Below are 23,248 nucleotides of genomic sequence, written 5' to 3' on the forward strand. Positions count from 1 at the left end.
AGAGTGCTTTGTCAGATTGTGTGTGCTTTTCTTCTTTATTTAAAAATGGTTTCTGTGAAGTGACTTCAATATAATGCATACTGTATGTTTTGTAGGTTTGAAAGTGCTGTTGAAAAAAGTTATTGAAATTGTATTGTAGTTTTTAATTAGAAATAATAATAATAAAAAAACAAAACATTTAAAATCAGGGACATTTTTGTGACTTTTCCCCCCAAAAAATTATGTTATTAGAATAATCGATAATCATAATAATTGGGATTATTTTCAAATATCGAATCGATAATCGAATCGACTTGTAAAAGTGATAATTGCTCATCAGTACTGAGTAAAGAAACAAAACTTTACTCAATAAGGTAAATAATTAATAAAAAAATCTCACAAGCTTTCCGTCAAGGACATTAAACAGTACTCTGCAATAGATAAGACACCATCTGACACTACTGGTTTTATCCTCTCAGTTTTTCCAGCCTGTTGCAGGAACTGTTAAAGCCATCAGGTTGTTGAGCCAGAACATTGTCCTGTATGGCGAAATGATTTAGTTTTGGCTTGTTTCTGGGGTTCTACGGAAGAGTGTCATGTTCAGGCATTTTCTTTATTATGTTTTTTCAGCTGAGTGTCTGAAGCCGACACATCTCGTAGAATTATCCAAAGTGTAAATAAACAAGTACACAGAACAGTCCTGCATGCAGTTCAAGTTCATACAGTGCGATTAATTGAACATACACTCCTTTTAAACTAAGCCAGTATGAAGCAGCATATGAAGCATTCAAAACATCAAGTACTGTTTTTTATTACTTTTATTTTAATACTCTGCATTTTGATATGCATTTTTTATTCCCTGTGCAGTTGTGCAAATGTGCTAATTTGATAACGGGTGCAGAAAGCCAGGTGAAAAAAAACATTCTTTACATACGCCGTGTTTTTAATGCCAGCTAAACACGGTTTTTGGCAGCAAAGTGTTTTGCAGCTGCAAATCACTTTGCACATATCCTTACATCAGCCTCTGTATGTGCTACAGGATATAAACACACAGCACAAACAAACCTCAGATATTAGCTATGGACAGTTCACTTCTGCTTATGCTGGTATTCCCTCATACACAGATGTTTGTCGTTCTGCCTGTACAGTGTCACTTGAGATGTCCTAAAATCTGTATTGGAAAGATGTGATTGATACCTATATTTAAGTGACACTGAGAAAAGTTCAAATGATGTTTTGTATTAGCAAATAACGATGGATGCAGTGCACAAAGTTATGTATGTATCACACTCCTTATCTGCAATACATACTGCATTGTAGTTGGACCCTTGTTGGATGTTACTGGTGTTTTGTCCACCCCTTATTAATTTATATTTTTGTACTGTTATGATTTATCACTGTTTTTATGTATATATGTATTTGTTCCTTTTATTATTAATATGAGTTTGCGTTTGTGTGTTTTGGATCGGCAGGGAGGGGGTTAAATTCCTCCCTGCCAAAATACATGTGAGAATGTGGCTGGAGCCTTAATTGAGTAATTGTTAATTATTGATTAATTGGGCTCCAGCCACAAACTATAAAAGTCAGGAGAGAGCTTTGTCAGGGGATCCTTTGTCGGGGGAGAGAGCTAAGAGGAGGAAGGTGAACCAATACTGCGAGTACAAGAAAGACGATTGCTGCCAACTGTGAAGGAACTGTGTACCTTGTAGGTACTCGTTCTAGAAGACTACTTGTGTTTTGTTCTGTTTTACTTTGGCCCCCGTGCCATTTGTTTTCTGAGTGTTTTGTTTTGTTTAAACTGTTTCTTTTGTTTAATAAAAGCTGAGTGCCGTAGCGTTTCAGTTTTGCCCCGCTACTTCCTGTGTCTGTGTTTCTGGTCTGATGTCACCACTGCAAGCCACCTGTTCACAATACTGTATATAGAGAAGCCCAGGCTGTGAAAAAATCAATTTATAACACATATTTGTTTTTTTAATCCAACAATATGAAGAAGTGTTTAACCTTTTCATACTGTAGCCTGTCACTTCTTGCGACCCCATGGTGTGTACTGTTAACACTGCCTTTTCACAAATACAAGTTTACATAAATCACTTTATTTAATACACATTGAAAAAACATGCTGCATTTTCTGGTTACACTCCAATGAGGTGTGACAGGGCAGAGGCCCTCCACATTGGGGAATGTGCGGTTTGTGCCTGGTTTCTGGTTTTGCTAGAAAGTACAGGAAACCAAGTACGTAGCTATAATGGCAAATGCAGCTCAGCTGTCTTGTGTTTTCAGGTATGTGACTGACAGTGGCCTGAATGTTGTTCTGTGAAAATTTGTTACATTTACTTAAATAAAAATAAAAATACAAATGCTTTTAAAAAAAAGACCAAATTCCCATTGGGCTTATTTATTTTAGATTCTATTGATTTAGAAGTATTACTATGCAGGACAGCTGCTATAAGATCGTTACCTTTATTAAAAATGTGGAAGGATTAATCAACTAATGCCCATAAATTAACTGATCAAAAATTTTAATCGAGTGACAGCCCTATACAGGACAAACATATTTTATATAATTAACTGAAACAAAACAGTTTGTGTCATTATCTAAAAAAGGCATGAATTGTCGACTGATGAGAGCTATCAATTAGGCGTTGCACAGAAATTTCAGCAACTTTTTTTTCAACCGTATTAAACAAAGTCAAGTCACTAAATTCATTCTGTCCAAGAAATTACTGCAAAATTTTAAGTGACTCATCGGAGTCAGAATCAGCAGCCAGAATTTGGTTCTGTTTCTTTTGCTGGATATCGAAAGTTTTTGTGGTCCTTCGCAAAGATGTATTATCTCGGACTTTTGTTTGCTAGTTAAATCAGTTTGCTTGCGAGCTGACATTCTCGATGCTTCGCAGATAGCACAATGACGTCTGTGTCTGTTAGGTTATGTGATGTACTCAGTGTTTCATCAGTGTGTTTCAGCCACCGTTATACAGTGGCTGAAACACACTGGAAGATGAATTAATGAGACTGATTTTAAATAAGATTGTTTTTTGTGAACAAAAACAAAGCATCCCTGGAGGCATAATTTGAGGATGGCATCTCTGATTGAATGGTTGACGTTTTAATAAAAAACAACAACAAAAAAAAAAAACCACACACAACCGGCAGCTTAAAGAATAGACTTTGTCATTTGGTTAATCTTGGATTAAGTTCACTAACTTCATTTGTTTTAAAAAGTGTGAATTCTAACAGACACAGACAGTTAGATAACTGCACTTCAAAGCCATCTCCTGAAACCAAGCAACTGCAAAGAAACATCTTTGCTTTCAGCAAATGCACACCAGTGACTCATTCATGTGACCTTACTTGTTCATTAGTGGCTCACGATACTTCCAGAAAATGTTAGGATGCCTTGATATACATTTTAAAAGTGCATCCTTCAGCATTTTAATGAGAATCTTGCTGGGATATATAAGGACAGACCTCAGCATCTTGCACTAATTTTATATGTAGTCTTACTTAAAAAATACAAAGAAAATCCACCACCACTTAGTTAGACCAAAACATGACCCAGAACAAATCACTGAGGGACCAATAATACTGCACAAATGAGAAGATGAAAAAGAAGATGATTATAGCCCAGACCTAAGCCACAAAAACAGACACAAATTGACATGTTTTATATAAACAATTGTAGAAGACCATGATTTAAATCTAGCAACCAACCTACCAAAAATGCAAGAGCTATACCTGCCCATAGGTCAACATCTCCACAGTGATTCAAATTACAACTGCAGGGTTTAGTTACAAACTAACAGGTCATTTTGACTAACTATGGTTAAATTATGGTTTAGTAATAAATGCAGATTAGCATATTAGGGAAACTAACAAATCAGGGGCCACTAGAGTTGCACATCATGAATAAGATTGTGAGAATTCTGAGTTCAGATCAACTGCGGTTTTGATCAACATGATCTTAATTTCAAACAGCCCACAATGAAAAAAAACAGGAATAAGCACAATAAATAACAGATACTTAATAAACAAAAATAACTACACTTAAATTTTAGGGGTGGATTCACAGACCCAGATTTACACTAATCTTTGACAACTTTATCTAAGGTAATATTAAGTAGTCAAAGATGGAGAAAACAAAACAAAACTATGTGTGACAAACATGAACATGATTCAGTTAAGCATCTTTGTATGTAGTCTTATAGATATGGAGACACACATTTACACAGCACTTTAAATGAAATGTTTTAGAGTCCAGTTTCCTGTTTATAACAAACAGTCTTTATGAGGGTTTTCATAGGGGTATTTTATGGGGGATGAGCTCCTTCATCACAGAAATCTTAAGTTAAAGTTACAATTTTAATCACTAACATCTTCCTTTCAACTTTCAAAGTATTCCTACTAACTGTTATCTATACCTTATTTTCCATCTTTACTGATTCCACTGTTTTATTGCTTACAGTTTATAAACCACTATTTACATAACTATTTATGTAACTATTCATCCATATCTTTATTAGCTTTACTGAATTTTACATTCTCCCTCCTTTGTGTGTGTTGACCTATTCATACCTGCAAAGGTACATTTTTGCAACATTAAGAGATGTCCACACCTTAATTACCTGGGTCAGAGATAACACCTGTATTTTTTTAGTAATACAGTAGTACTTCAATTATGCATGACAGACTGGTGCGGAAAATGTAAATATGTACAGTACTGGTGAATTATAAAAAAGTAATTTAACTCCCTGAATTGTGAAGCAATGCAAAAGTTTCTGAGTTTAAAATACTAGCATTTGGCAATTAATTGTAGACATGGAATTGCAAAATCAAGTGGTGTACTCCCAAACAATTTTTGAGCTCTTAAGAGTTGCCAAGCAATGTATTGTTTATACATTAATTTAGTAATTCCACAGTCTAATGGCTTATTTTTTCCCCCTTGTATCAGGTGTTTGCTGGAAATCTGGTAGAAATTGGGATCACAACCAACTTTGAAAAGAATACCAAAACAATCACTAAAACAAAATAACTTATTTGACCATTGAAATAAGAAATCTATAGGTCAAAGGAATATTGCAGAAAAAAACAAAAAATGCATAGGGGAAATACCAACCCCTCTTGAAAGGTCAAGGCACCCAAAGATGACTTCTGGAAAGCAGGATTGAGTTATTTGGAGAATATCAATTTCAAATCAATTCATAATTTTTTTTTTTTTTTTAATTGAAAAGTCATTGGTGTCTCATGATTTCAATGAAAGGCTGTTTAATTTGGCACTAAGGACACCGCAACAAGCTCAAAAAAGTTCAAAGCCAGATAAAGGCAATCTAGAAAGAAAAAAAAAAAACTACAAAGAATCCAGAACCACTCAGAATGATGAACACCATCAAATAGTAAGGGGCATGTGAAAAAGTGACATTTGAAGCAAATTACTATTACATTTTGAGAACTTACAGAGATTCCCTGTTGTCAGATATACGGTACATCGGTACATATATTGTGGTTCATGAACACAGTGCACCATTAACAGTGATTTTCTTGCATGTTTGTTTTACTATGCATTGACAGTCATATCCATTCGGATATAGCCAATTCAATCTGACTTGCTATTTTTCTGCAGCTGAAATAAACTCTTTCAAGATCAAACGACTAGGCAAGTCACGTTATACATGCTCTGGCAGGTATAAATACAAAAACGAATACTGGTATGTGATTATCTTACTATTTATTTATTGATTTATTTATTTATTTATTTTTAAAGTAGTGGCACACTAATACCTAGAACAAACAGTAACTGTGCAAACATTTGTCATATTAAGACTTATTTTCCAGAAGTTTACTGGTTTATTCTAGATGAGATTTTACTAATAGATGTTAGCAGACTGAAGACAAAATATTCTATTTCCACTGCTAAAATACAACAACAATTTTCATCAAACATTTATTATTCACCCAAGCCAAATAAACAACAGCATTGTGAAAGTGTTAGCAATGGAAATTTAAGTCAGGTATCCTGAAGGGTGGAAGATGAATTAAAGCTGCCAAGGTGAAAGACATATAAAATGTTCTCATCCTACCTTTTCACCTCACATTATACAAGCATGTTCTTGAAGGTGTGGAACGGAACAGCAGTACTGACAATGAAATTGAAAATCTTGACAAACGCTATTGTTCATGTTCAACAATTATACAAGTTTAACCCTTTTTCTATTTATGGGATTTTATAAGCATTTGTTGTAGAAAAAAATAAGTTTTCAGTGTCAGTACACATAAACAGTAATTTTGTGTTAATGTTGTACCTGAAGAAGTCAGTTGCCTTTTTAAAATATTTACTGTACAGCTGATTGTGCTCATGCTGGATTTATTCATCTGATCTGCAGTTTCAAGGTACATTTTACATATACGTGTTTACCAAAGATTATAGCACTAAAGTTTTCAATTGTCAGCGTAATGTCTGAGCAAGAAAGGTATATGGATTTTGTGTTTTGAAAACACAGGACAGAATTTAGAGAAATGCCTTTTATCAGTTGGATATTCTGTTATAGTTCTGAGAGCCTCATATAATCTCAATAAATCCAGTAAATTAACAGGAACATGGACTAGCTTGGCATATTAAGCCCCAAGCTACACATATGGATCATTACTTACCAAAATGTTCCATACAGTAGCTTCCCCTCATATTACATGAATATTTTGATTTATGAAAAGTCAGGGACAAGAAACCAATGGTCGTGTCAATACACAAGTCACACTTTTTTTGAAACCATGGAAAATGTGTTTATAGCTTCTGTCTAGTATTACTATAATGAACATAAGTTTTTGCTCTCATTTGGCACCATCAATATTGCTGAGAATGGGTTGATACTTGACACATAAAAATGTCCATGTCTACAGTTAAGGTCCTTATTTTCGACTATGCACTGATCACAACCAAATGCACCAAACTGAGTCTGTTTGTAACAAACGCAGTGTAAAACACCATTTAACTGAGATATACTATAACTGCACTGATTGCTTCAATTGATTAATATCAGAAAGCCAGATAAATGTAACATTTGCTTTACACCAAGTCTAACTCCCTGCTGCCCTGGGCTGCCACTGTTGGCCCTGTAAAATCTTGCAGTTGAAATAATACATGTCCCCACTATTTCATTTCATTTTGTTGTGTTGTGTCAGAATGATCAGAAGAATACTGTGTAGCTGACATTCAATGTCACCTTATCTATGATCCCTGTCCTCGTCATCAAGGCATGTTTCATTAAATTACCCAGGTTTCTCTGAAGGTAATATCAATTTTACATAGGTCAGATTCCACACGGTCTATTTAAATTTCTTTAAGAACTCTAAAATATATCTAATATTTATATATATTCTGTTGCTACATGCCACAGGAAAACAATTATTTAACTGATCAAAAACATTACCATTTGTTTCAAACAATCACTAGGAAGCTAATGAAACATCTTTCAAGTCAGCTATATGTCTACTTTAATGTGTTGATCCTGTAATATGACACACAATTTGAATACTGCTTGGATAATCAAAATGCATTATGCATTCTTCTGCAGCCAGTAGAAATAAAGGCACAATAAGCTGTAGCGGGCAGACCATATACTACTTTGTATTACAGTCTTGTAGGCACAATAGCAGGCAGGGCAGGCTAACCCTTTAACCTTGCCCTCCAGGTTTACTAACCTTGACTGTGGAAGGAACTCTCAAGCTGGCAATTCACGGCATCACATGACAACATTGCAAAATGAAGCCCACAGTAATATCTGCAGGTAATGTGACATCAAAAACATCCCTCTCGGACATGGACATTACATGTGCAACTTAACACATTTTAATGTTTCGTTGTATTGAATCTTTATCGTGTATGTGGAAGGGAGCAGGCATAAACAAACATAGATGAATGCGTGTAGCTTACCTGACAAAAGATGTTGAGATAGACACAGCTAGAAAAAGCATTAGCACAAACACAGAATAGATACAACGATAAATGTAAGTGCAGCTTAAATTGACAATTCAAAAGGTACACAGTCTTGGTATAAGAATTGTATCAGTCTAACCTTCAGCATTTTTTTTCATCTTGGATAAAAATGCAAATTAGAGAAAAAATGCTGCATGTGTTTTATTGAACCTGGTGCAAGTATATAAGTCAATAGAAAGTGGTGATGCCTTTCTATAAACAGTGAGTCTGTCAAAGTTACCTGCACAATAGCAAGTGGGATGGAGGACATCAACGCTGGAATAGAAAAACATAAATGAGGTTGTTTAAAGGATACTTTCCTGACATCTCTACTCCCACTCTGTAATCAGTGTAGCTATTGGATGGGTGGAAGTTAAAAATGAAGAGAACGGTCCCTCTCTCAAAAGCAATGATCTTGTCTCCTTCGTGCTGTGTGCTCACATTGGCCTAAGAGAGGGTAATACAACCACAAATGATGACGTCTAATTAATATTCCTATTTGATTAATGATCCATGAAGCATTCACTGAATCACAGTATTTCATAAGCATAAATCACATAGCTATGTACATGGAAAATGTTTTTCATTATTATATTTATTTATTTATAAATACATTCTGAGTGTTAAAGCTAGAAGACATTTTCTTATAAAGCAAACCTAATTCTGGTAACATGTCATTAAAATAGATTATCATTGTCACTCAGCATTATTTTTTTTAGCACTTAAGCCTTCGCCCCACCAATTTCAAAGCCAAAATTGCAAAAAAATAAATAAAAATAAATAAATATAAAAATCAAAAAAGTTATGTTTGCTAAGAGCGTACATTCTCATTATAAAAATATATGGGTATTTCATTCAATTAATTTTAAGACATTTGGAGCCTTGGAGAGAGTTAGATTTTTATTTTTTCTAGGCACGGTAGAGAGGTATAAATAATGTACACAGCTGCAGAAAGAACATCTTTCAGTCAATCCTCTGCTGGGTATTTGCATATGCATGACCGCCCCATTACTTTTTCGGCAGAGTGGAAAGCACTTCAGATGGCATTCATACACTACAAGGGATTTTTAGGATATATTGTCCCTTTGAAGCCTACTTCTACAGATCTTCAAAGTATCAGATATAAATTGCACTTTTAAGTAAAGTCCTGATATATACTGTATATTTTTTCAATTGACGCCCTTTTATATCCCCTTTCCATTTGTAAGCACTTAACTAACTTGTCAGCGTGTATAATTAGCAAAGGAAGTTAAATTAGGTCTGCCACTTAATATAATAAAGTTATCAATCTTGAGCTAAACTCAGATATCACAGACCCACCGACTGCCGCAAATAGCCTGCCTTGCAGGATATTGTAAAGGACTGAAAATGAGAGTATTAAAACAAAACATTACAGGGTCATAATGTTATGGCAATGTAGGGTAAACATGAAGTAAAAATTTCACTGGACACTGGCAATAGAACACCACTGAAGGAATCACAGAAAACAGCTGTCAACATTGGTATTGGTAAAGGAACTTAACAGAGAAAATAACAGCATGCAGTTGCGTACCAAATGCTAAGAAAATAACTTAATCTGTACTGTCCTATACCCAAGTCATATGGCAACCATATTAAGTCAAATATGATGTCATTAGCTGAAAGTATAAGGCTTTGGCACTGTGGTGGCTGTGAGTTTTTTAAATGACTGCTACAAACAGGTTCTTGCTTATATATGTAATAGAATTTGACTGAGAGGATAGATTAAAAAGAAAATGGCATATATAGCATATCTCCTCTCACAATCTGAGCACTATTTCCATGTTAACAGCCTACATGTACACATATCTATACAGCTTTGGGGTATTAGGCTGTGTTCACACTGGGTCCGTTTAGAGGGGTTGGTCCACACTCGGTATGGTTTGGTATGTTTGGCTTATTATGGTTGGCAAACTAACAGTTTGGTTTGGTTGCTCAAAGCTTAGTTCATATTCTGAGGAAACAAGTACAGAGCAAACAACAGAATATCTACATTAGGGCTACCAGACATCCTTGGAAAACTGGGATCTTCCTAGTTTTAAGCATTCATTCGAGGCCATATAAACAAACTGAGGGTACTTGCAAACTGCACTGTGAACACAAACGAAATCAGTCCTGAAAAAAATGGAAAAGGACTAAACAAACTAACTTTAGCTCGCATCCAAACAAACTCAGCTCCTTTGATTGCAGATAAGTGTGAACAGCAAGCAAACTGATATACTGTTTCAAACTAAACTAACCAGACCGAGTTAGTTTGAAACGGACCCAGTGTGAATTCAGCCTTTAAAAAGCCATTAAGATGCACAATAGCTTGTGTTGGTCACTTGTTCATTGGATAATTTTTGTTTTAAAATCTCATTTTTTACTTTGATATCATTGATTTATCTGTATTGTCCCTTAAACATAAATTCAAGGTCACAAACAAGGTAGTACGGTGAAATCATATTAATTTATGCAGTGGGTCATCAATTACAAGGTCCTTAAGTCATTTTTACAATTTATCCAGTCAATTCTTTTCTTTACTTGCAATATTCTAGTTGTGATTTCAACTATTCTAAAACCGTGGGAGATATTAAAGTTTTACACTTTAGGTTTTTATTACATAGATGTTGTTAAAATAGAATTGTATACATTAATATTTGTTGTAAGCTTTTATCATTTAAAAACAATGGGTTACCTTTTGGTTTCATCCATTTCAGATACCATATATGTTACTGTAGCTGTTAGTGTCAAGTAAAATAAATAACAATATTATACTCAGTTTCCATTTTCTTACAGGGATTTATGTTTCCAATAAGGAAAGAAATATTACAAATGTTACTTTCCAATCTGTGCACAGTACAGCACTCTTAACAGATATAAAATTGTTGTTTTTATCGATAGGTAGGGTCTAATTGGGGTCTGACATAACTGTTATAAGATATAGAACTATATATAAACTATATAGATGTCTAGAAGACATAATACACCTAACACCCACCTTCTTCATGTGTCTAGAGAACAAGAAACAGATACTTACAAGCTTCCTCAAGCTTATACTAAAGAAATTAAAGTTTCTCAAACAGACAGATATAAAAAAATGTTTACTTTATGGCATAACTATACTACACTGTATTAATTCAAGATATATCACAGCAAATAAAAATATGTTTTTTTAAAAACAATAAGTGGAGCATGGTATAATAATAGGTCTGAAAAAACAATAATTTTACTTTGCTTAAAATCTGGTATTACAGTGAAATACAGGAATCTATCAATTAAAATTGTAACCAAAGCAAATGACGCCATTCAAAAAAATATAACTAGGTCATGGAAATCAACAGTATTCTTTGCACAGATCACCCTCCTGCTCACTGGTAAATCCATCTGTTACATATGTGAGCAGGAGGATGATGGGAAACGTAGTTCTGAGAGGTCCATTAGGGTACATGTGAAACCATCTTGAGGCAGGGAATGCGATTTAAAAATTTAAAAAAGTGGTCAAAATATAAAAAAAAAATAATTAAAACAATACACACACCTTACGTAAACAGTTGTAGCACCACATGGGAACATGTAACACAATAAAATAAAAAGGTCCTTATGTACCCTTTAAGATACAAAGTACAGATTTGAGCAGGAACATAATGAACAGTGTTGGTCATTTACTGACAGACTAGGTGAAAGCTGGGGGGAAGACTTAGGCCAATAACAGTTGATAATCATGAATCATTATTGGTGAATGAGAATCAAACCATTTACTTACTGGTGGGGCAGAGAGCCAGCCATATTTCTCCTCCACTCTGTTCATATCCCTATCGAAGTTATACAGTTCTCTATAGTGGAGGTCATCTTTCTCCACAAGTTGAAATTGCCTCCTGGCATAATGGTAGCTTTCATTGTTTCCTTTTCTTGGAAAATCTAGCCACTCTGGATGACCAAATTCATTACCTGTAAATTAGCAGAAAATGTAATTATGATGTCAAGTTTACCACACACATGCATACACACATACTGATGCACTCAGGTCTAATGGATTTAATCATATATTTTAAACATAAATATCAAACAAAATCACAGAAAATCTTAACAAAAATGCAGATCAAAGAATCGTGACAAGTTTTCAGTATGAAACGTGACACACTGTCAATATGAAAACATTACAAAGTTAGCATTGGGTATGACCTCCCTAAGCATTAACACAATCCTGGCAGCATTGACACATAGACCTGATCAGCCTCTGGATAGACTTCTGTTCCGCCACTCTTCCTGTGCAGCTGCAGCCAGCTGGCGAATTTTTGCTGGTCGTGGTTGTCTCTTGTGGATGGCACTGCCGATCTGGTCCCACAGATGTTCTATTGGACTCAGGTCAGGAGAAAAATCTGGCCACGGCAAGACCTGACATTGTTTTCTTGAAGTCGTGCAATTGTAATGCTAGCAATGTGTGGTCTTGCCTTGTCCTGCTGGATAATCGACACTTTCAGATTTGCTTGCAGGAACGGAAAAACTGTTGCCTCAAGGACTTCGTTAATGTATCGCTGAGCAGTAAGGTTGCCCTCAATTTGCACCAAAGCCATTCTTGTGTTAAAGGAGATTCCTCCCCACATCATCACACTTCCACTGCCCCACCTGTTGAACAACACAACAGTCAGCACAATGCTCACCACAACGTGGTGGGCCGGTGTGGTGACCCTCTGCCTTCCAGGACGTGGCCTGTCCCTCACAGAACTGGTTTCCTGGTTTCTCTGGACTAGTCTGCTGATTGTTGATGCAGAACATCTCATTCTCTGGATAACTTCTCTCACAGGCAGGCCACCTTCAATCATGCCGATAGCAACATGGCGATCTTCATTACTTAAGCGGGGCATGGTCGTATCTTTCGCTGTTCTTGCATTAATTAAAATCATGTCTTTCCGAATGGCTATTTATACAGATTCTTAATCAACTAATTTTGGCAAATTTTAACTCAACTCAAATACCAAACACTGAGCACCTGCATGCGTTTGTTAAGGAGGGGCAATACTTTTTGACTGGACTTTAACTGTTTTAAAAAAAAGAGTGGTTTTAACTGCTATTAAAACCAGCCCTGGTGTCCTGCCTTTTCTGCACCACCGCTGGAAACCCAGCACACCATTGCTACATTGTTGTCAGAAGTGGCGGGAGACAGGTACCCCAGCACGCACTTGGAAGCTGGCAGGGGAAGAGTGTAGAAATGCAAAACTAAACTTGCCCAAATAATTGGCATAGGCAAAACTAGATTGGCCCAGCATAGATGTTGAAGCTTTGGATGAAACTAGACTCGCCCAAATTAATGGCATGGGCAACCAGATTCGCCCAGCATTGATTTTGAAGCGTTGGACAAAATTAGACTCGCCCGGGCTAGCCCCGAAATTCAGTGAAAGCTGTTGAAAAAACGGCTTTTTCAAGTTCTGGACCAATCTAGATTCGCCCGATTGGACACGGGCGAGTGCCGGAAAAAAGTGATAACTGTGGGATTCGCACAGAAGCCCTTGGCGAAATTAGATTGGCCTGGGCAAAACTAGACTCAACAGAACACCGGGTTTCGCCCTTAACATATATACACACAAATACACACACACAGTCACAGACAAAAGTATTTGGGCAGTTTAAAAAAATGAGAAAAAACACAAAGAAATCTAAATGTTCTATTGAAAGATATAAATTAGAGATTCAGCTTTATAATAAAACAACAAATTATTACATAATATGCTTACAATTAAAAATAACATGCAAAAACAACATTTCATAATTTGACAAAAAAATATTTGGGCACCCTTTCATTATTTATTTTTTTATTTTTTTAAATTTAGTCATTTTTTACCCCGGTTTTTCTCCCCAATTTTGTAATGCCCAATTATTATTTGTATATCGGTTCACTGCTTGCAACCCCTTGCCGACTTGGGAAACGGCGGCTGGAACACACGTCCTCTTTTCAGGAGGCTGTGTGGTCCAGTGGTTAAAGAAAAGGGCTTGTAACCAGAAAGTCCCCGGTTCAAATCCCACCGCAGCCACTGACTCACTGTGTGACCCTGGGCAAGTCACTTAACCTCCTTGTGCTCTGTCTTTCGGGTGAGACGTAATTGTAAGTGACTCTGCACCTGATGCATAGTTCACACACCCTAGTCTCTGTAAGTCGCCTTGGATAAAGGCGTCTGCTAAATAAACAAATAGTCTGCTAAATAAACAAATAGAAACGTGCTCCTGCCAATCTGTCATTTTTCGCACTGCAGATCCACAGCGAGGCCACCAGACCTATAGTGCCAGAGGACAACACAGATCTGGTGGCTCCACTGCAGAACCAAAGGCTCCCTATCAGCCACAGGGTTCACTGGTGTGCGGTGAACCATGGATTCCCCTGCCGACCTAAACCCTCCCTACCCGAGCGTCGCTCGGCCAATTGTGTGCCGCCCCCTAGCAACCCCGGTCATGGTCACTGTGACATAGCCTGCAATCTCCAGGCTATAGGGCGCATCCTGCACTCCACGTGGAGCGCTTTTACTGGATGCGCCACTCGGGAGCCGCCCTTGCATTATTATTTTGTGTGCCCACCCTGTGCTTCCTTTACAGCTTACTGTCTTTTTTGTATTTTAAAACCAGTTCCTGGCATGTTTCCGGAGATATTTTTGTCCATTCTTCAACACATAGCCTACAGCTTTTAGTTCTGCAATCGACTTTGCTTTCCTTTTTGCAACAGCAGCCTTCAAGTCAACCCACAACATCTCAAAGGGATTCAAATCTGGGGACTGAGATGGCCAATCCATAACTGTAATCTTGACACTCATATTGTGTGTCCCCCGAGACCCGTGTTATAGCGAGGGAGCACTGTAAATGCTTGCAAAAAATAGCATTAATACCAAGTGTTACTTTTAATGGTCTTTCACTACAATTTCATATTTTAGCAAACAGGTGTGATAGTAGATTAATTAATCATCCAGATGGGGTGATAAATCGATTAAAAGAAAATGCCAAGATTAAAACCCCTTTGTTTTCTCTGGTTTCTTATTAGATCTCTTCCATGTAAAACACTCAATAAATAAACTTTATGTCATCCAATACCCTGCCAGGATAAGCAACAGGTGGATCATTTTAGCGCATGAGAACAGTATCAACATTGTACTGTCAACCTCTTTTTTTATAGATTATCCAAGGATAACTACAGATAGGTGATCAAGCCAAGCACGGGGATTTACCAGCATTATAGGCTGATCAAATAATCCCCTGTGACATGTCTCTAAGGTTTAACAGTAACATAACACAACAGAACATATACCCCCGCAATGGTCAAAATTAGACAATGAGATATATCATTGGTATGTAGAATAGTATAGCATAAGAAATGCCAAATGTTTAATCAAAGTTGGATAAGCGGTTCTCCAGAAATATGCAAGCATTTAAGTGTGACATACAGATCAATCAATCAATCAATCTCTATTTTTTGTATCATGCCTTTAACGAGGGCCGCCACAAAGCGCTTTACAAGGGGGAAAAAACTAAAGAAAAAACAAATAACAGTAATTGTAATAATAAGAATACCCACAAAATAGTTAAAAGTATTAAAAATAAATAATGCTAAAAAGTAAAAATAGTATAGAGAATATCATTTTAGATAACTGGATAAGCCAGACTATAAAAATATGTTTTTAATCAAGATTTAAAAACATCAACTGAGGGAGCTTCTCTTACAGTACTGGGCAGGCCATTCCATAATTTCGGTGCAATATAGCTGAAGCATCTGAACCACCTGATTTTTTTTCCTGAATAATGGGTATAGAAAGTAACCTGGCATCCTCAGATCAGAGTGACCGATTGGGGACATATGGTGTTAAAACATCTTTAAGGTAAGGTGGAGCAAGGCCATTTAGAGCCTTATAGGTTAATAACAACACCTTAAAATCTATCCTAAATCGGACAGGAAGCCAGTGTAGAGATGCCAGCACAGGAGTGATATGATATTGTCTCTTAGTCCCAGCATTTTGTACAAGTTGCAGACAAGATTTCACAGTACTACCAATACCAATTAAAATACAATAATCAATTCTTGACCATATAAAAGCATGCATCAATGGCTCAGCATCCTGTCTGGAAAAATACCTCTCAATCTGGCAATGTTTGTGTTTGTGTGCCTCAAATGAGAGGTCTTGGTCAAAAATGACACCTAAGTTTTCTTTATTTCTGCTCTAGCTGGATGGATGTACAGACAAACAACCCATACATGCCAAGCACAAATCTAATACTCTAAGTATCTTATACTAAGTATGTTTAATACCAAGTTCTAAGCAGTTTTCCAGATATATGGATGCATGAATCATATTCATGTATTATGATTAACAAGTAGGCAGACACATTACAATGCCCCTAATTAAACAATACAAACAGCAGATGTAAGTTAATTGGGCTTGTATTATTCTAATATACATGAATTCAGAAGTCCGTTGAACCATACTCTATCGAGGCAGCATTTAGCAGATGTTTTATAAACTCATCACATTTTTGTGACTATTATAATGTAACATGAGAGAGATAACAACAGGTGCTATGCATGCTGATTATCCAAAGTGGATGATAGATTGGTAAATTTTACAAATGAGAGAGAAGCGCCCACGTACATATGAATATACGTTGTTTCACAACTGCTGTGGTTCAGTATCATTTTTCAGTATTAGGCACAGGAAACATATTCTACTAAGGTCATAATGTGGCGATCACCCCATATGTGCTGCAATAAGCGCAGCCTCTGCTTTATTCTTAATTGAATAGCAGTATGCCTGGCCAGGTTAGTTCGATTTCTTATATTCAAATTAAAGTTGGTAAAAGTGGTCTCTGATTTTACCTTTTATAAAGAAACTCTTTAGGCGTCAGTTTACATGCATGAGAAAAAAAATTAAATATTATGAAACTGCCCCTTAACTGTCTTTTTTATATTGTGCTGGTTAGGAGTATTTTTCTAGGTCTGCTATGCATTGTGTTTTTTGTATGTTTTTCGTATTTTTCCCCTTTTGGCTATCTGTAGTTGGGGGCGGGGCTATGCTCCTTTTGCTCATTGCCGGCAAGTTCAAAAAGGGGAACCATTCTGGGTAACGAGGGGTCTCCGTTTCTCTCTCCTACTCACTCTCGCCGTTCTGATTTTTTATCAGCACTTTTGGTAGATGAGGAGTTTATATTGTTAGTCTGTGTTTTAATGCAGGTTTATTCATTTGTTCAGCAGTATGTTATTTTGGTAAACGAGTCATAAACCTTCTGCTGCGATAGATGTTGCTTCCAGCACAGTCAAACTAACTTTTTTTTTTTCTCTGAATCGTGTTTTTTTTCTTGCTTGGTTATTTTGTGACCGTTCTATCGCTGCTTTGGATCTTCATTTTCTTTGCTGAAGAATACAGTTTGCCTGGACTTTTAAAACTATATAGTTTTAATGGAATCAAAGAGAAGACGTCTGCACAGTGGATTACAAACATCATCCGGGTGAGATCAAACCTTTTTGTTCTTTCATGTTTTGCTACTGTGTTTGCATTTTTTTTTGTGAATGGCCATTCTGGTTTTGCATTGGATTTAGGATTTTTTGGAGTATTATTTCTTGAAACTTTTTTTTCTTTTTGGATTTGTTTTTCATGAAGGGGACTGAACTATGATTTAAAAACCTGTGATTGGCTTAATTAACCCTTACCTGCTTATACTGAATTGTCTATTGCTGGTTAAACTAATTTACACTTTATGCATTGTGTGCTTCTGCTTTGCAAAGTGTTTGGATAGTGTTTGCTGTTATAGGGCTATGTTCAATTATGCAATTCTGTATCTCTTGATTCAAAAAACCTGAGATTGAGTTAATTAACCCTTACCTGCTTACACTGTATTGTCAATTGCTGTGTAAACTAATTTGCACCTTTTATAGTGAGCCTCAGTGACATTATTGTTTTGCTGATACACTGTTTCATTTGGTCTATGCTCGTATGGTTTTTATACCTCTTTTACATTCTAGACTGACTTCTAAAACATTTTCTGGGTTAAGAATATTCTTCAGGTCCCCTTTTAAATCCCTCTTTTACGCTGTAACCTATTACTTGCTGTTTCCAATAAAATTAAATGTTTGCTTATGGAATCAGTATACGCTTATGGTCTAAGTGTCTAGTAGGAATACCAAGGAAGTTTGTTACAGATCTGGCGCCCAAACAGGGACAGAGGATAATTATTTCAGGATTTGTTTTATGGTAAACACGAGTATTGTATTGGGAAGTGTTGTGGTATTACTATTATGACTTCAGAACAGGAGACCCCAGGTCGAGCCCTAAGGCTTAATGATACTTTGTCTGAAATGGCAAATACTACTTTTTCATTGAAAGGGCAGAGAGACCAAATTGCTGAGTTAGGCTCCCTTTTAAGTGAATTGTATGTTAGCGATCCTTACCGGGGTGGTGTTGAGGCCGAAGTTGTGGAAGATTCTGGGCAGGTTTTTGATCAGCAGGCTTTAGATGAGATAATTAATTCTCTTGCTACAGTAAAGGAGCAGGTTAAAACTTTGGAAGATCATTTTAGTCAAGCTCAACACAGTAATATCAATAGAGAAGAATCGTTGAGGCAGTATATAGACCACCGGTTCCAGAGGGTCGAGGACTGGGTTGAAACTGTTATTTTTCAGCTGGAGCGGTCAGTGGTAGATTGTTTTCGGCGTCAAGATCAACATTGGGAAGAGGCCTTTAAACGACTGGAGAGAAGGGCAAGCAAGCCCAGAATATCCATGTTAACACCCTGTCATCAGGCAAAGACAACTCCACTCTCTCAAATGTCACTGGAAGCCAGAGAGCATCCTTCTAGAGGCGTCCATTCTGCCAAGCTGCCCATTAAAATTGGTTTTCCAGAGTTTGGCGGTGATAAGGAGAGCTCCGATGCCATGACTTATATTGATCTTTGTGAAGAGTTTTTAGCACTGCAACCTCTGACAGATAATGAAATCATGGCAACCTTGACTTCAGTTTTAAAAGGTTCAGCTAAAAGCTGGTGGATGGCCGAGAAGCAGGGAATTCAGACCTGGAGACATTTTAAAAGTGCATTTTTAAAAACTTTCCTTCCCACAGATTTTCTGACGACCGTGGAGAATAAGCTACGTGACCGGGTGCAGACACCTGGAGAAAGCATACAGGATTTTGCATATGACTACTGTGCTTTATGTCTTAAGGGCAAACCGGACATCATTGAGTCAGAGGTCGTCCGGAGGATTTTGAATAACAGCAACCCTAAACTGGCCAGCTGTCTCCGTGGCACAGTGACAATGTTTCCGAGTTGGTTCGAGTTGGCACAATGATTGAGAGGGATTGGAATGGACAGAAGGAATACTCGGCTAAGGTGAACAGCAAAGCGGCCACCGACCATCCAGAAATGAAGGGGGGGGAAGAAATTGAGAAAGCCAGCAGAGTTGAGTGTGGAGCGTAATATTTTTAGATTTGCAGCAGATACGCCCGCACCCTCCGGGTTAACCCTGTTGGTGGTGAAGATAGGGATCCGAGACACCCACCTTCCTGCATTATTGGATACTGGTTGCACATTTTCACGATGAGGAACCAGCTGTGGCAGAAAATTCAGAAGCCCAGTGATATCGTATATCCATGTGAAGACCAGGCGCTCGTCTTGGCCGATGGTCAGGCTCATCCCTCGCTGGGGAAAACACGTCTCGCCTTGGATTTTCACAATGAAATTTGGATGATTGACACCTACATCATGGCAGATAATCACCTTGCTTTTCCATTGATTTGGGGCTGGATTTTTTAAGGAAAACTAACACTCAGATCGATTTATGAAGAGGCCGCTATGGGGTCAAAGGTCAAGCCGGCTATAAATATTATACTTTTTTTTACCTAAGGTGGAGTGGGGGTCCTCTTGGAACACACAGAGCAAGTTTGTGTCCCAGATAAATCTTTATCTAGCAGTTTCAAGGAAAACCTTGTCTCCTGCTGGACTTATTCCTTTGATGAAAGAGGATACCTTTGCTGAGCCTAAGTCTTTGGTTCCACGAGCAGATTTGCAATGCCTCATGGAACACGCCTTCGGTGTGTACCTCCCGACTTGGAATGACATCAGTATGTACTCATGCTATTTATACTACCAATGAGATGCCAGTGAGGTGTAGAGCGTACCGAGCCTCCCCACAGAAGAAGGCCTTAATACAAGGACACCTTAAGCAGATGATGAATGATGGAGTTGTCGAACCATTTCATCAGATTGGTCAGCTCCGGTGGTTCTTATACCAAAGCGTGATGGAACATACCGGTTTTGTGTGGACTACCGACGGCTGAACAGTAAAACACGATTTGATGCCTACCCCATGCCACTGGTTCACGACATACTGGAGTCCTTAAACAGAGCAGCCATTTTCAGTTCTTTGGATCTCCGTTCTGGATACTGGCAAGTAGCTATGGAAGTAAACTCTATAAGAAAAACGGCATTCGCTACTCCCTTTGGTTTATACCAATTTAGGGTGATGCCGTTTGGTCTTAAACGCTGCCGCAACCTTCCAGCATCTTATGGAGCGGGTACTGGGAGAGTGTAGAGGGAAATGCTGTTTCGTCTATATCGATGATATAATCATCTATTCACCCAGTGAGTCCCAGCACTTGAATGACTTGGAGTGTGTGATCAAGAAACTCAGCCAGGCACACCTTACTTTGAATCTGGCCAAGTCTAAGTTTTTTCAAACCACCTTAAAGTTTTTAGCTCATGTTGTGGCCAAGGAAGGGGTGTTTGGCAATCCTGACAAACTGAAAGCCATTCAAGAGTATCCTACCCCTACCAACCTTAAGGAACTACAGCAGTTCCTTGGAATGGCGGGGTGGTATCATAAGTTTACACCCAGGTTTGTGGACATTGCATCACCTCTCAACAATTTAAATAAGAAAGATGTCCAGTGGGAATGGACATCAGCTTGCCAGTCCAGCCTGGAACATTTGAAGAAAGTGCTTCAAGCCCCTCGTTTTGGCTCACCCTGACCTTTCTAAGCCCTTCTGGATTTATACCGATGCAAGCGAGGTGGGTCTTGGGGCAGTGCTAGTGCAGACGGATGAAGAAGAGGAGCATGTTATTGCTTATCCTTCCAGAGTGCTGCAGGGGGCAGAAAAAAACTATTCAACTTCCGAGAAAGAATGTCTAGCGGTGGTTTGGGCTGTTGAAAAGTGGCGACACTACCTAGAAGGAGTTGAATTCCAGGTGGTAACGGATCATGCTGCATTGACATGGGATTTTAAGACTTCATCTCGTTTGACCAGATGGACACTGTGGCTTCAACAGTTTAATTTTACGGTCCTGTACAGGAAAGGCAGCATTAATATTGTGACTGACGCCCTGTCTCGTATATCGAGCTCTGCTGTTGCACTCTCAGCTGTGTGTTTAAAAAAAGTGGGTTGATGGCAGTGCTGACCTTCCAGTGACGCTCGATGAATTGTCTACAGCACATTCCAAGGATTCCACCATCACAGAACTTCTGAATAGTGTGGGTAAACGAGACACAGCAGAAGTTAATCGGATTAGTTTCGTACAACAACACGGTTTGGTCTACCGTCAGGTCCCCATCCGAGACGACGGCTACAGATTTCAATTAGTTGTCCCTAATGTATTCATTTCGAGTTTCTTGTTGTATTATCATGACAACCCTTTGGGCGGACACTTAGGACGCATGAAGACCTTACGCAGAATTCTGCAGGTGGCATGGTGGCCTGATGTTCGTAAAGACACATGGAAACATGTGAAAGAATGTATCATTTGTCAAAGATACAAACCAGCTAACAGTAAACCCCCAGGGTTAATGCAGTCCACCACAGTGAGTGAGCCCGGAGAGAAGTTAGGAGTGGATTTGATGGGACCCTTTCCACTGAGTAAAAAAGGCAACATCTACCTTTTAGTTGTCATTGATTATTCTAAATGGGTTGAGCTTTTCCCACTTCGGAACTGTAAAACTCCTGTTATCGCCCGGGTGCTAACACAGGAGGTTTTTACCAGGTGGGGCACACCTCGTTACTTGGTGTCTGACCGAGGCCCTCAGTTTACCAGCCAGCTGTTAAAAGAAGTGTGCAAGTCTTGGGGCGTTGTTAAAAAAACTGACTACGGCTTACCACCCTCAGGCAAACCTTACCGAGAGAGCCAATCGGACCATCAAAACAATGATTGCATCATTTGTGGGTGAGAACCATCAGCTGTGGGATGAGTGGCTCCCCAAATTTCGTTTCGCCATCAACTCCGCTAAACCTGTTAATTATCGTATAGAATGGTGTGATTCATCCAAGAAAACCGATACAGTTAATGTAGTCAACCTGAAACCTTATTTTGGAGATAAACCTCTAGTACCTCCGGATGTGTGTGTGTGTGGGGGGGGGGGACTATGTGGCGATCACCCCATATGTGCTGCAATAAGCGCAGCCTCTGCTTTATTCTTAACTTAATAGCAGTATGCCTGGCCAGGTTAGTTCGATTTCTTATATTCAAATTAAAGTTGGTAAAAGTGGTCTCTGATTTTACCTTTTGCAAGACTGCCTAGTTTTATAAACTCTTTAGGCGTTAGTTTACATGCATGAGAAAAAAATTAAATATTATGAAACTGCCCCTTAACTGTCTTTTTTATATTGTGCTGGTTAGGAGTATTTTTCTAGGTCTGCTATGCATTGTGTTTTTTGTATGTTTTTCGTATTTTTCCCCTTTTGGCTATCCGTAGTTGGGGGCGGGGCTTATGCTCCTTTTGCTCATTGCCGGCAAGTTCAAAAAGGGGAACCATTCTGGGTAACAGGGGTTCGCTGTTTCTCTCTCCTACTCACTCTCGCCGGTCTGATTTTTTATCAGCACTTTTGGTAGATGAGGAGTTTATATTGTTAGTCTGTGTTTTAATGCAGGTTTATTCATTTGTTCAGCAGTATGTTATTTTGGTAAACGAGTCATAAACCTTCTGCTGCGATAATGTTGCTTCCAGCACAGTCAAACTAACTTTTTTTTTTTCTCTGAATCGTGTTTTTTTTCTTGCTTGGTTATTTTGTGACCGTTCTATCGCTGCTTTAGATCTTCATTTTCTTTGCTGAAGAATACAGTTTGCCTGGACTTTTAAAACTATATAGTTTTAATGGAATCAAAGAGAAGACGTCTGCACAGTGGATTACAAACATCATCCGGGTGAGAGCAAACCTTTTTGTTCTTTCATGTTTTGCTACTGTGTTTGCATTTTTTTTTTGTGAATGGCCATTCTGGTTTTGCATTGGATTTAGGATTTTTTGGAGTATTATTTCTTGAAACTTTTTTTCTTTTTGGATTTGTTTTTCATGA

General features: G+C 37.9%; 1 protein-coding gene across 1 annotated transcript in view; it reads right to left on the reverse strand.

Moving 5' to 3' along the window:
- Positions 1 to 23,248, reverse strand: part of LOC117407251 (1,4-alpha-glucan-branching enzyme-like) — a 267,703-nt gene that overhangs the window by 54,118 nt on the left and 190,337 nt on the right. Inside the window, exons 13-14 of the mRNA XM_059029676.1 lie at positions 11,709 to 11,893; positions 8,262 to 8,392 (exon numbers count right to left, since the gene is read on the reverse strand). Of these exons, the coding sequence (XP_058885659.1) occupies positions 8,262 to 8,392; positions 11,709 to 11,893 (316 nt within the window). The remainder of the gene's footprint in view (positions 1 to 8,261; positions 8,393 to 11,708; positions 11,894 to 23,248) is intronic.

This window comes from Acipenser ruthenus, chromosome 9, assembly GCF_902713425.1.
Source record: "Acipenser ruthenus chromosome 9, fAciRut3.2 maternal haplotype, whole genome shotgun sequence".
Classification (NCBI taxonomy): Eukaryota; Metazoa; Chordata; class Actinopteri; order Acipenseriformes; family Acipenseridae; genus Acipenser; species Acipenser ruthenus.